Source organism: Pelecanus crispus, chromosome 11 (assembly GCF_030463565.1).
Source record: "Pelecanus crispus isolate bPelCri1 chromosome 11, bPelCri1.pri, whole genome shotgun sequence".
Lineage (NCBI taxonomy): Eukaryota > Metazoa > Chordata > Aves > Pelecaniformes > Pelecanidae > Pelecanus > Pelecanus crispus.
Genome location: NC_134653.1, coordinates 1,071,814 through 1,085,557, shown reverse-complemented (window position 1 = coordinate 1,085,557; position 13,744 = coordinate 1,071,814). Strand labels below are relative to the sequence as shown.

General features: G+C 40.3%; 1 protein-coding gene across 10 annotated transcripts in view; it reads left to right on the top strand.

The window, feature by feature from the left end:
- RBBP6 (RB binding protein 6, ubiquitin ligase) overlaps positions 1 to 13,529 on the top strand; it is a 32,224-nt gene extending 18,695 nt beyond the window's left edge. For 8 of the 10 annotated variants that reach the window (XM_075719075.1, XM_075719071.1, XM_075719072.1 and 5 more), the window contains 11 exons: positions 265 to 404; positions 1,307 to 1,479; positions 2,230 to 2,333; positions 2,771 to 3,129; positions 4,216 to 4,312; positions 4,393 to 4,471; positions 4,568 to 4,625; positions 5,777 to 6,142; positions 6,500 to 6,601; positions 8,008 to 9,756; positions 10,914 to 13,529. In XM_075719075.1, coding sequence (XP_075575190.1) covers positions 265 to 404; positions 1,307 to 1,479; positions 2,230 to 2,333; positions 2,771 to 3,129; positions 4,216 to 4,312; positions 4,393 to 4,471; positions 4,568 to 4,625; positions 5,777 to 6,142; positions 6,500 to 6,601; positions 8,008 to 9,756; positions 10,914 to 12,501 — 4,815 coding nt within the window. In that variant the 3' untranslated portion in view covers positions 12,502 to 13,529. The remainder of the gene's footprint in view (positions 1 to 264; positions 405 to 1,306; positions 1,480 to 2,229; positions 2,334 to 2,770; positions 3,130 to 4,215; positions 4,313 to 4,392; positions 4,472 to 4,567; positions 4,626 to 5,776; positions 6,143 to 6,499; positions 6,602 to 8,007; positions 9,757 to 10,913) is intronic. The other 2 variants (XM_075719078.1, XM_075719073.1) reach the window with 1 other exon arrangement.
- The last annotated feature ends 215 nt before the right edge of the window (positions 13,530 to 13,744 follow it).

The following is a 13,744-nucleotide window of genomic DNA, read 5'->3' as shown; positions in this document are numbered from 1 at the left end:
ATGCTGAATTGCGCTGGGGAGGAGGAGCGGGGTTGTGTCTCTTCTCCGCGTGGATGGCGAGCGCAGGGATAATGTCACCCTTAAGGAACCTGAAGTTAAGCCAAAGAATGTCAAATGAGTTCAAAACATTGCTCAAGCCTTTGGAACATCCTGGCTATATTAATTTAGGGAAATAAGTATTTTAGTTAAGCTGCTTAAAATAATCGCTGACATCTCCTTTTAAGTGTGGGTCTTGAGATATGTCTGCGTTTCTTTTCTCAACAGGACAAAAATTTTGAGTCTGTTCCCAGAATTAAAAAGAGTACAGGAATTCCAAGGAGTTTCATGATGGAGGTGAAAGATCCCAATACCAAGGGTGCTATGCTGACGAACACTGGAAAATACGCAATACCAACGATTGACGCGTAAGTATGGAATTAATCGGACTGACCAGAACAAGAGAAAAAGGCGTAAATGCCTGAGTGGCAATGCAGCCAAGTTGGCCGGCATCTGTAATCACAGGGGAGGAAACATTATCACTGTATCTTAACCTTAAAATCTGTGATGCTTTCTAACATTAAAATAGGGTGGTCCTGTTGTTCATACCCCTGGAAGTTGGTAAACTTGTGGTATGCTAAGAATTGTATTTCTGCAAAACATTTCAGTAGTGTTCATAGTTGGAAATTGTTCTCTTTGAAAGCTCGTTTTGCTTCTGTTTTACATTTCAAAGGTTTCTTGCAAAATTTAACAAATAGCTGTTGGACTGAAATATCCTCCCCCTCTGACTTATCGAATCCCATGTGTGAAGCAGACTGAAGTTTTCCTGTTGATATAAACCAAGAAAATACTACTGTGTGCTGACAAGAGTGGCTGCTTTAAAATGCACTTGGTAGCACTTCTGGTTTTCTGTAACGGATCTCCTTTTGTAGAAGCTGTAACGTAGACTTCTTTCATTTATAAAATGTAATTACTTGGAGACTGGTTTTATCCTGAGCATGCAATTTACATTTACCCTCCAGCAAAGGAGAGGTGGGATTCATTTCACCTGATTTCTAGCTGTCAAAAAAATACTCTTCTAGTCTCAGCTAATTTCTTAGTTGATCCAATGAATGGGAGAGTTCTGCAGAAGGAAGATTCTTCCCCCCTCCGTCTTCTGGTGTTGTGGCTATAGAAAAGCAGTTCAAACTAAATGCCTGTGTTTTAGAAGGCTAATGTGTAGTGAGAAGAACTCCATCTGTTCTCTTCCTTTGATAAAATACAAAGCTTGGAAAAGTTTCCCTTTACTCATCTTTAACTTTTTTCTTTTTCTTTCCCCGCCCCCCTCCAGGGAAGCGTATGCTATAGGAAAGAAGGAAAAGCCTCCCTTTCTACCAGAGGAGCCGTCCTCCTCCTCGGAAGAAGATGATCCTATTCCAGATGAGTTGCTATGTCTCATCTGTAAAGATATAATGACTGATGCGGTTGTTATTCCCTGCTGTGGAAACAGTTACTGTGATGAATGTAAGTGCTACTCCCATGTTTGTTAATTCAAAACATCACATCTGATCTTCTGAAAGCAGAAATAGGAGATAACGAAATTGCTTTGTTACCACTTCTACTTAATACTTAAGCGGACCCAGAATAGGAAAGGACTCGTCTCGTATAAAAGGAAAAAAAAAAAAGGCAGAAAGCTTTTTTCCGCCTTTTATGTATCTAGTTAAACCCTCTTTACATGCAGAAGGATGAGTATGAGAGAAGTGCATCATTGTGCAGGTGATACCATATTAGATATCAAATGCATTTAATTTGTTCACAGCCCTTTCTCTCATACAAAATTACATACCCAACTCTGGTGCCTTACTGTGGTCTGCAACAAAGGGATAGTTAGGCATTTAATCCACATTCTTCTCCACAGGAGGGTTGGTTAAAACCTTCAGAACTCAAACTTATTAATGTTTTTTTGACATGTGTTTTATTAGCCTTGAGGTTGGTGACTTCTCGTTGTACTAGATAATGGAAAAACGACTAGTGGAAACATCAAGACACAGCCTACTGTACATCTTCAAATGTTACAGTAGTGAAATATCAAAACTATAGTTATGTGCTGCATACTAGACATTTTTTACACTGTTGAACATTTATAGCTTCATGCTCTCAATTCAAGACCATATTCACCCGTTAAATCATATACATGTTTTTATAGTTGATTAGAACCCAAAAAATATCCTTAGTTTGGCTAAAAACTATTTCGATGATTCTCATTATTCACAGGTATTAGAACAGCATTACTGGAATCTGAGGAACACACATGCCCAACGTGTCATCAGACAGATGTTTCTCCTGATGCTTTAATCGCCAACAAGTTCCTACGCCAGGTAATGTGACTGCTTTTCCGTAAACCGTTTGTAAGAAAAGTCTATTTGTAAAAAGCTGAAAGGTTTTTAGAAAATACTAATTTACATCTCCTTAAGCAAGGCTAAATTGAATAAGGCTGAATTTACTTTTCAAATACATTATCGATTGTTACAGAAGCTTACAACTCTTTAGAGACAATCTGGCAAATTCAGGTCACGCTTTTGTGTAACATGATTGTCTCACTTTTGAATTCGGTGTTAACGCTGAAGTACTTAAAATACAGATACTGTGAGTTACCAATCGTTAATTGATGTGTTCATGTATCTGTGTGTTGTTTTATTTTAGGATTAATAGCATTTGCAGGAATACACAAGTAATTTTACTCTGTGGAGGCTTTTGTTCGTGTATCTACTGAAGTTTCATACTACCTTTTTGTAAATGTTTTTTCTGCCTCTAGGCTGTGAACAACTTCAAAAATGAAACTGGCTACACAAAAAGGCTCCGTAAGCAGATTCAGCAGCAACAGCAGCAGCAGCAGCAGCCACCACCGCCACCACCTCCACCACCCCTAATGAGGCAAACAATAACACGCAACCTGCAGCCTCTACTCCGGCCAACAATTTCCAGACAGCAGGATCCACTAATGATACCATTAGCTTCTCTGGCTTCTCGTTCTGCTGCTGCTTTGTCATCGTTGGCCCCTGGTCAGTCATCTGTGGCAGCTGGGCTGCCAGTAAATCCGTCTTCTGTTGTTGTCTCTGATCTCCCTCCAGCAGTGTCCCTGTCTCTCCGTGAAAAGCCAGATGGACCTTTTCGGTAAGTAAATCTGTAGATCAGTGTGAATATAAAAGACACCAGAATGCTTAAGTTAGATTCTTCTTCTTGAGCTTCTCAGCTAGCGATTTATGTATCATTAGTGACAGGTCCAGATAATTGTGGAAGTTCTGGGTTTTGTTTTTACTTTGAATGAGGACACTTTAAGTTGGAAGTGTGCCTCATGCAAGGATTTTCTCAGAAGTATTTCTTGTTCAATTCCCTTATCAGTCATTCAGTACAGCTTTACCCTGAAAGAGGAACTTTTTTCCCCCAGGAGCCCTTTGATTTTAAGTGGCTAGCAATTCCTAAAGTAGCCATTTAGTGTTGTCAAACCTTCTTGAGTGCATTAATTTCTCTTTAGTACTGAGGGAATAATAGCTGAGGGAATAAAAGCACAATTATAGGTAAAACTGACCAGGTATTTTCACATTACTTTTTTCTAAGTATTTTTACCGTCAATGTTATGGTAAGTCAGAGTCATCCTCAGTAATACACAGTGTAGTCAGTGATGCATAATAAACATTGACACACTGTAAATTTGAAGTATTTACAAACATGAAAGTCGAAGTTTGCAACCCAGTGAAGTCATACGAAAATACATTAAAAATCCGTACTATTGTTCAGGGCTTATATCCTTTCAACTGTATGCCTTGAATGCAAATAGCCACTCTGTCCGGAAGACTGTCAGGCTCAGCTGTATCGTTGAATACAAAGGATCACAATTCAAAAGAACCTCTAAGGCAGCCTCTGAACTAGCACGTAAACATTTCCTAATAGAATTTCAGTTCTTGCATCTTCCAAAACAGATTCAGTGTGTGGGTTATACGTACTCTCATCCTTTCACGTGCAGCTAGCTTAATAAAGTATTTTTCCAGTGAGCTTCCTCTTTAAATGCCAGTAGCCCAAATAGACTTCTCATCTGTGCTTCATTTGGAATCAGCCAACTTCACATTTGTGTATCTGGTGAAGAATATTTCCCCCCCCGCCCCATTTACAGTAGTCGGCCTTTTCTCACCTTGGACTTAATAGTTCAAGTAGCACTTCAAAACAATGTCTGAATAATAATAAATTGTTTTTTTGTTGTAGTGATGCCGATGCTGTTATACCTCCTGCTGCTCTGGTGACTGCCGCTGAACTTTCTAAATCATCGTCTCTGTCAATCAGCAGTTTGTTGGAGGAGAAGGTAAATTTTATTTCAACATAAGCAGCAATTCTTGTATTTTAGTAGAGCTTATTTTCTAACTGTTTGCATTTATTCACAAGGGCTATCAGGTTCCTGTACTAAGACAACCAGCATTACCAAGTCTTCTGGGCCCTCAAGGACAATCAATACCCACAACTGGTAAGTGCCACCGGTAACTTTAGAATTTCTTCTAAAAATTTATCTTCAGATAAACTGAATGGGATTTTTTTCTTTTTCCTCTCCCCGCTCCAAAAGGTCATCCAATGAGAGCCAGTACAATTCGCGCAGCAGGTGGCAGACCAGTCTGGGAACTGTAAGTATTCTACAGAAATTCAATATATTACTACTTGTAACCTGTTAAATTAGGCTGTAACACGTAACTTATACAACAGCTGATTTATAATGAAATAAGTATGCACAGATAGTTGTGGAGAATACAAGTGGTAATTAATTTTTAAATGGCGTAATTTGAATAAGCTTTAACAAAGGGGATCTGTGCTTGCAGTAAGATTATTTAAAATAAAACTCCAATACATAATTGAAAAGAGGACTCTGAAAAATGAACGCTTTTTGAGGAAGCCATAATTACATATAAAAATTAAATATAATCAAAAGATCAGATGGAAAGCCATCCTTTTGATTACTGGCTGAATAGGGTGGAAGAAATTGATTTCCCAATAGAAATCAGCCTCCAACATTCTTTCTTTAACAACTTAGTTGATACTGACTGAGCAAATTATTGGAAAAGTCAACACTGTTACTTGATGACAATTTTGAATTTCTTCAATTTGATCATCCTAAACAGCCAAGCTGCTTTCTCTCAGTTGGGCAGAGAGGAGTCAGTTTTATCTGTTACTGCAGTGTCAAGTTAGTCCTTCATTTTTGTATATATTTGTTAGAGATAGGTTGTAAGGGTGCATCATGTTTATAAAATCGTAAAGATAAATCAAACAAAACCCAGGATCCATCCCACAGATTATCTAAAATCTCAGATTCGGTAAGCAAGAAAATAATTCAGGGACAAGAACAGGCCATCATGAGGCAGCAGCAGAGGAAGCGTATGTGGGAGAAGTTAAAAGAAGTTTGAGAGAAGATTAGCTCATATCCGTGCAGTACTTTAAAGATGAGCAGTGTGAAGTATTAAGTATATCAAGGAGTGGCAGAGGGGCGGTGGGCGCTTGGCCCGTGGGAGACGGGAGTCTCCTTGAAGCACGGGCAGCCTCCGTCCGCAGTCGCAAAGCTGGGTATAAGGAGAGAAGACCGAGGGAATTGTTGGGGGTGAGGGTGTGGAAGGCAAGTATGGGGATCCAGACGCGAGTGTAGTCTCAAATGAACAGAAAGCAGGGAGAAAAATGCTGAAGTTGAGAACAAGAAGTGCTTGCCACCATGCTCCTCTTTCACTTGCTTTCCTCTTGAAAATCGGGGCAGAGTGTAACAGTGACACGTGTTTTTGGATTTCTTTAGAAGCTCAAATCGAGGACGCCCGCACAGTGAACGCACCCAAAGGACTCAGGCCCCAACACTACCAGCATCAGCACCAGTCTTTGTGCCTGTGCCTCCACCTCCCTTGTATCCTCCACCACCCCATGCACTTCCTCTTCCTCCGGGGGTACCACCACCACAGTTTCCTCCTCAGTTTCCGCCTGGTCAGCCTCCATCTGCTGGGTACACTGTCCCCCCTCCAGGATATCCCCCAGCTCCTGCAAACATGTCATCAGCTTGGGTACCAACAGCAGTACCGGCGGCTCATTCAAACACCATCCCAACGACACAAGCACCTCCTTTATCTAGGGAGGAGTTTTACAGAGAACAACGGAGGCTTAAAGAGGAGTAAGTATTTGTCTCAATGAAGTTGTGTTGTTTTTCATTTTTGTATTTCGATAGCATATTGGACTGCAGTTACACTAAAGTGCATCTGACATAAGCAAAAATGACGTAGTGTTTTTTCCAATATACTTTTTCGTTGCAGATGGTAAACATGCAAAACTAAACCAAGACAAATGTAATTCTAAAACTTTCCCTAAAACTTGTAGGAATTCTAAACTGTTTTTGCTTAAATAGGATGTTCACCTTTTGCATTTGCATGCAGTATACATTTTCTCATATTGGCCATGTTTTGTTTCTTGATGTCTTTTTGTAATAAAGGTCAAACTATAATTGTAATAAAGGTCAAACTTATTTTAACAGGGAAAAGAAAAAGTCCAAACTTGATGAGTTTACAAATGATTTTGCTAAGGAATTGATGGAATATAAAAAGATTCAAAAGGAGCGTAGGCGTTCGTTTTCCAGGTAACTGCTTTACATGTCCGTAATGGAGAAGCAGATTGTCTAGAAGAATCAGGAGGAGTTCCACTCCACCTCTCTATCGTTAGATGGATTGGATGACTCAAGGGATTAGCAGTGATAGGAGCTGCATATGTAGGTTACCAGCTCAAGTATGGCAGGGATTCCAGTTGACTGATAGTTACCATTTGGCGGCAGTTGTTAAGGAGCAGGTGTCTCTTTTCCTAAAGCTTCTCTGCAGTGGCATCCTTCACCTCCTGAGAGCCGTGAGAGGCTGGAAACTGAATAGGTGTAGTTGCTGGATTTTCTGCGTCTCCCTATTCTGATTGTAACCATGACCTCAAAGCGCTTCGGAGGAGATATGTGAGAGAAATTGTCTTCATTTCCTCTTTTCATGTGGATACACGGAGAGATTTTAACCTGGACTGCAAACTGGTGGCTTTTGCTAGTATTTTGTTGACATTGTTAAATTTTTCTTAGGAATTAAAAGAACAGACTTGTTTTTAAGGAAATCTTAAATTGGTGAAGGACTTTGAGAGGAGGAATGATGCTAATGAGCATATGTGGAATAATGTGAAATGGTTCTTTAAAAAATAATAAAAGAAGAAACTCAGGGTAGCTGATGCTTTCTACCCCAAAAAATCACTTGGGCAGGAGTCTGAATAGCTCTCTATTAGTAACGCTGTCAGTATCTTTCCTAGAGTCATGGCATTGAGTCACATTACTAGCGGCTGAGTTTAGAAGCTTTTAGATATGATTTTTCTTGAAATGCGGTCACTAGCCTTGGTTAGAGCTAGAGGTATGTGCAAAATTTTCCTAGGACATCTGGCTAGAAGTGTTGACTAAGTAGTCCGGTATGTAGGATTGCAGTACAAGTATTTTGCATCCTGTACAAATTGCCAAATGATTAGTGAAGTTAAATAGACTAAGCTGGCATTTTAAAATTGAGCTTTACTGTCTTCAGGCTAAATCATGTTTTCTTGATGTTTGATACTGCACTGTAGCCATTAAGACTTGCTCTTTTTGCATCTTACTGCAACAAAAATGATTTGCACTGCATGTAGTTGCTGAGTAGCGAAAAATGTGCACGTTCGTGTACCAGTAGAGGCCAGTGTGCACCACCTGAAATCAATCAATAGCTATGGGAGTTCATGTGGTAGAAGCGAGTGGAAATAGACTTACCCTTCCTGTATGTTTTTACACTAACAAAGCAGCAGCTGTTCTGTCTTGTAAGCAGAAACTTTTACATGTTATCAAGTTCTTCAATTTGCAGTAGTAGTATGTCAGCAGCTGAAAGAAGCTTTGACATAAGCATATGGAGAGTTTAAAAAAAAAAAAAAAAACCAAATTTGGGAGGAAAAAAACTGGGGAATTAACTTCATTTATTTTTTTTGTGTTGTGTTTTTTTTAAGGTCCAAGTCTCCCTATAGCGCTTCATCTTACTCTAGAAGTTCGTATACCTACTCCAAGTCAAGATCAGGTTCTTCCCGCTCCCGCTCCTACTCACGATCATTTAGTCGTTCCCATTCTCGTTCCTACTCACGATCACCGCCATATCCAAGAAGAGGCAAAGGGAAGAGTCGTAACTATCGTTCTAGGTCAAGGTCACATGGTTATCACCGTTCGAGGTCAAGGTCGCCCCCATACAGAAGATACCATTCACGGTCAAGGTCTCCAGTATTTAGAGGCCAGTCTCCCACTAAACGGACTATACCTCAAGGGGAAGGAGAGAGGGAGTATTTTAACAGATACAGAGAAGTTCCACCATACGATATGAAAGCTTACTATGGCAGATCTGTTGACTTTAGAGATCCATTTGAAAAGGAAAGATACAGAGAATGGGAAAGGAACTATCGAGAATGGTATGAAAAGTTTTACAAGGGCTATACTGTTGGTGCTCAACCTCGACCTCCAGTAACTAGAGAGAACTTTTCTCCAGATAGGTTTGGTCCACCTGGGACCAGACGAGAGAATTCGCCATACGCTCGGGGACGTAGGGAGGATTATCCTGGTGGGCAGAGCCACAGAAATCGTAATATAGCTGGAAATTACCCTGAAAAACCTTCTGGGAGAGAGAGCCATGGCATCAAAGATCCTACAAAATCAAAAGAGAAGGAGGTGGAAAATCCACTGGGAGATGGCAAAGGAAATAAACATAAAAAACACCGGAAGAGAAGAAAAGGGGATGAGAATGAAGGATTTCCCAGTGCTGAGTTGTTAGAAGGTGCGAGAAAACCAAGGGAGCCAGTTACAGCAGAAGATGTTAAAACAGACTCTCTGTTCATGCTCCCGAGCAGAGATGATGCCACCCCCGTGCGAGATGAGCCTATGGAAGCAGATTCTATTGCTTTCAAACCGGTGTCCGAGAAGGAGAAAAAAGAGAAGGATAAGCCAAAAGCAAAAATTGACAAGACAAAGCGGAAAGTAGAAGTGGCTGTTCCTCCTAAGAAGGACAATGTAGTAAAACCAGCTAAAGCTTCTCAAGAGAAGGTGGACACCGATCGTGAAAAATCTCCTCGAACAGAACCTCCTGTGAAAAAAGTGAAGGAGGAGTTGCCAAAGACAGAGAGTGTGAAGACATCTTCCTCTCAAAAGGATGAGAAGGCTCTTGGTACCCCACGGAAAGTTCACCCAAAGGTGACAAAAGATCACCCGGAAACCAGACCAGCCAAGGAGGAAAAGGCAAAGAAAGACCATCCAAAAGAAACCAAGTCGGAGAAGCCTTCCAACAAAGAGGACAAGTCAAAAAAACCTGCTGAAAAAAGCAAACCTTCTGATGCAAAACCTGAAAAAAGAAAAAGAAAAGCAGATGAAAAGGTTGATAAAGAACATGAAGCCACTTCCACAAAGACCTCTAAACCAGAAACTGCTGAATCGAAAACATCGCCAAAGGGGAAGACTGAGCCTGAGGGTGAAAAAGGAGAGCGGACTCCAGAAAAGGATAAATCAGCTTTGCTTAACAACCCCGCAAAAAAGATTAAACTTAACCGAGAAACTGGCAAAAAGATTGTGAGTACAGAAAATGTGCCACCTGCAAAAGAACCTGTTGAGAAACCTGAGCCGAGCAGCAGTAAAGCTAAACAAGAAAAAGCAAAGGGAAAAGTGAGAAGAAAAGTAACAGCAGCTGATGGATCTAGTTCAACTCTTGTAGATTACACCAGGTACCTCATCATTTCTTTTCCTATTCTTTCTTTCCTCCTCCCCACCCAAAAAACTTAAAATTCTTTATGGTGACTAGTGAAAGGAACAGCTAAACTCGTGCTAAATGAGTGAATAATCTGTGATCTTCCCTGTTAAATTGTACTTGGGTCAAAATCAAATTTTGTTAAAGCAAACATGCTTCTTTTCAAAACCGCTGTCTGTACTGCACAGAAAGCTAATAAGGTAAATTCATTGGTGACGTGTTTGACCCTTACTTCTGGCACTTTTTTTCCCCTCTTCTTACTCATTGCATGTTGACTCTTTGAGGAGTCCCCTCTATGTCTTCCCTCAAATCCAGTTTACTGCTAAAGGCAAGGATGACAGACATGTCTATACCAGGCAGTATTTTGCATTTTAAAAATTGCAAGGTACTGTAACGATCCACTTTTGTCAGTATGACATGAAATTATACCTTGCAGAAATAGCAGCTCGATTGCCAATATATTGTACTGATTTTAGCTTTGAGCACAGTGCCATGTTGACACAGCTACATGCTTCCAGCTCAGTGCCAACTTTTTTTGTCACTTACCTTGGAGATCTCTCTTCTGTATTCCATTGCGTGACGTGTGGGGGTGGGGGGAGGAACTGATCTAGTGTGGAGCTGTTATTACTTACGTTTCAGCATCTAAAGAATCAGGACAAAGCAAACTCAAAACATTTAAGACATCGCTGGAGACTTAAAATAGCGTCTTGATATTCTAAAAAGGTTTTTAAAAGTACATTTTTCTAAAGAACAACACTGGGACACGAGGATAAAACTTTGGTTGTGTGTACCTCTCCATAATTGCTTGCTTACATGTTGGAACAAGAATGTATATCTAATTTACTTACCATTGGTAGAAATAGGACATGAAGGAGTTGCCAGATCACAGTCCCCAACCTGATAATCCTGTGTCTTTGTTAATTAAATGTATGGTAGGAAGATACTAAATTAATTGATTGCTCATAATCTTAGCTAGTGGACTCATCCTTTCTCTTGTCTGTTCCCTTAATTGAACATCTTTTGAAAAAATGCTGAAGATTTAGAATTGAAACAAAACCCGTTTTATAAAATGTTAACAAAAGATGGCGGTGCATGTATCTCACCCGTTATTAATGTATGCTTTCCTCCTCTTAGCACTAGTTCTACTGGAGGAAGCCCCGTTAGAAAGACCGAAGAAAAGCCAGATACAAAACGAACTGTCATTAAGACCATGGAGGAGTATAATAATGATATAACAGCCCCTGCTGAAGACGTCATTATTATGATCCAGGTCCCTCAGTCAAAGTGGGATAAAGATGACTTTGAGTCTGAAGAGGAGGATGTTAAATCTACCCAGGTGCCCACAAGCGTAGGAAAACCTGCTAGTGTTATAAAAAATGTGAGTGCTAAGCCACCAAATCCCGTAAAACACAATGAAAAAGAGACGGAGCCTTTGGAGAAAACTCAGAAAACTACAAAAGAGGCGAGTTACGAAAGCTCCCAGCATGATGCAAAAAGTTCGAAAAGTTCGTTGTCGAATGAAAAAGGAAAAACCAAAGACCGGGATCATTCTTTGTCAGACAAGGATACTTCTGAGAAGAGAAAGAGCAGTGCTCAGCCGGAAAAAGACCACTCGGAACGTGCAACTGAGCAAGGAAATGGAAAAAATATTTCTCAATCTTCCAAAGACAGCAGATCTTCAGAGAAACATGATACTGGCCGTGGATCCACTGCTAAAGACTTTACTCCTAACCGAGACAAAAAATCTGACCACGATGGCAACAGAGATCATTCTAGTTCCAAGCGTAGAGATGAAAAGAGTGAATTAGCAAGGAGGAAAGACTCCCCTTCTCGAAACAGAGAATCTACATCGGTACAGAAAAGTAAGCCAAGAGATGAACGAGCAGAGCCGTCCAAAAAGGGCGCTGGAGATGCCAAAAGGAGCAGCTACAGTCCTCCACGTGAGCGGAAGCAGTCCGATCACAAAGCTGCTCACGATTCCAAGCGTACGTTGGAGGAGCACAAACCTCTAGATAAAAATTCAGGAAAAGAGAAGGAGAAAGAGAAGGAGAAAGAGAAGCATGTACCTGAAGTAAAGAGCAATAAAGAGAAAGAGCCAAGTGGTAATAAACCACCTTTGAAACAAGAATCACCAGATGTAAAAAATGAGAAAGAGAACGTGACTGGACAAAACGATAAAAGTGTTGTCAAGCCCAAGCCTCAGGTAAGCAGCTCCTCACGGCTCTCTTCTGATCTAACTCGAGAGACTGATGAGGCTGCGTTTGTACCAGACTACAATGAAAGTGACAGTGAGAGTAATGTATCTGCAAAAGATGAGGAAGCTGCAGGAAAAAATCCTAAAGAACCGAAAGAGAAGGCTGTGGATAAGGTGAAAGAGGATACAGCAGCGCCTGCTGCAGCTGAGCAGCCCGAAGCAAGCCGAAGTCAAAGTCAGAGCAGCCCCAGCGTTAGCCGCAGCCGGAGTCAGAGCCCTTCTGAGAGCCAGACTCGAAGCCACAGCAGCAGTGCCAGCTCAGGAGAGAGTCAAGACAGCAAGAAAAAGAAAAAGAAAAAAGAGAAGAAGAAGCACAAGAAGCATAAGAAACACAAGAAGCATAAGAAACACATTGGAAACGAAACGGAATTGGAAAAGAGCCAAAAACACAAACACAAGAAGAAAAAGTCGAAGAAGAGCAAAGATAAAGAGAAAGATGACCAAAAAGTGAAATCTGTCACTACATAGAATGACAGATAATAAAAAAAATGACTTAATTCCTAAGTCATCTGTATTAAATTTTGTTAAAATGTAAACGAATTCAAGCGTTGTAAATAATGACATGAAAGACCCTGTGCTGCACTTAAAATATTGCTGCTTGATTATTTGATTTTTACATCAGAGCTTTATAAAAGTGAACATTTTGTACAGAATTGTGAGTTGTGACCATGTAACATGAAAGGTTTTGCTGGGGCATCTTATTTTTAACCACCGTTAATTAGTTTGGGTGGAGTTTACTGTACTGTGAAAATTTTCACATTTGAATTTTTTTTTTTTTAATTGCCTGGCAGAAGAAGCTGGTATCAGTTATAAAATATCAGCAGAATGATTTGCAGAATACATTACAGCCCTGTTATGTCACTTTTTGATTACAATAAAAAGTTTTCAGTAAACTATCCAATGTGATGAGATTTCCAGTGATAGCTGAACATTAGCAGAGAGAAGACTAGGGACAGAAAAAAGCTACCCGTAAAAGCTTGCCGGTAGCTGACATATATGAAAAATAATGCATCAGCGGGTTTAATTTTGAAAAGACCGGTAGGACGTTAAATCTTTTGAACTGCTGCAATGTGGGGAGGTACTGCCGAGAGGCGCGCTTTTTTTCCATGTGCCAAGTGGGCTTGTTTTTATATTGTAAAAGGTAGCGTATGCCCCCCAAAATACAGCCACTCTTAACAGCGGGTACTGACTCTCTTAAAATAATGTTATATATGAAGCTGTCACATTTCAACACGGTTTAGTTTGGTTAGAAAGCTGTTGTCGTTTGCCAGCAAACATTTACACGTATTTTAAGATGCCCTGTAAGCTGTGTTTCCTCTCATAACGATGCTGATCACCAAGATGTTTGTGTTTTTTAAATAGAAGCATTAGTAGTAGTATTTTCATATGGTGGTGCTACATGATACAGAGCTAACCCTTCCACTAAATGTGGGGTTCAGCAGATGAGTTTGGCAGAAGAAAGCCCGCTAGAAGGGCAGGCTTCTGCTTTAAACTACTTTGGGCAATGACAGGGAATCTAGAAAATGTAAATTTAATTAGCTTGGTAATTTTAAGACAGATGTAATTTAAAAAAAAAAAAAAAAGGTGGGAGCGGTGGGTGTTGCTTAACTGTTAGAAAGCCAGCATGGTAAGAAGTATTTCTCGTGCGTTAAGGGCATAACATCCCGGTAACAACTGAATTCAGCTGGCTATGGGATTTGCCCCAAAAGAG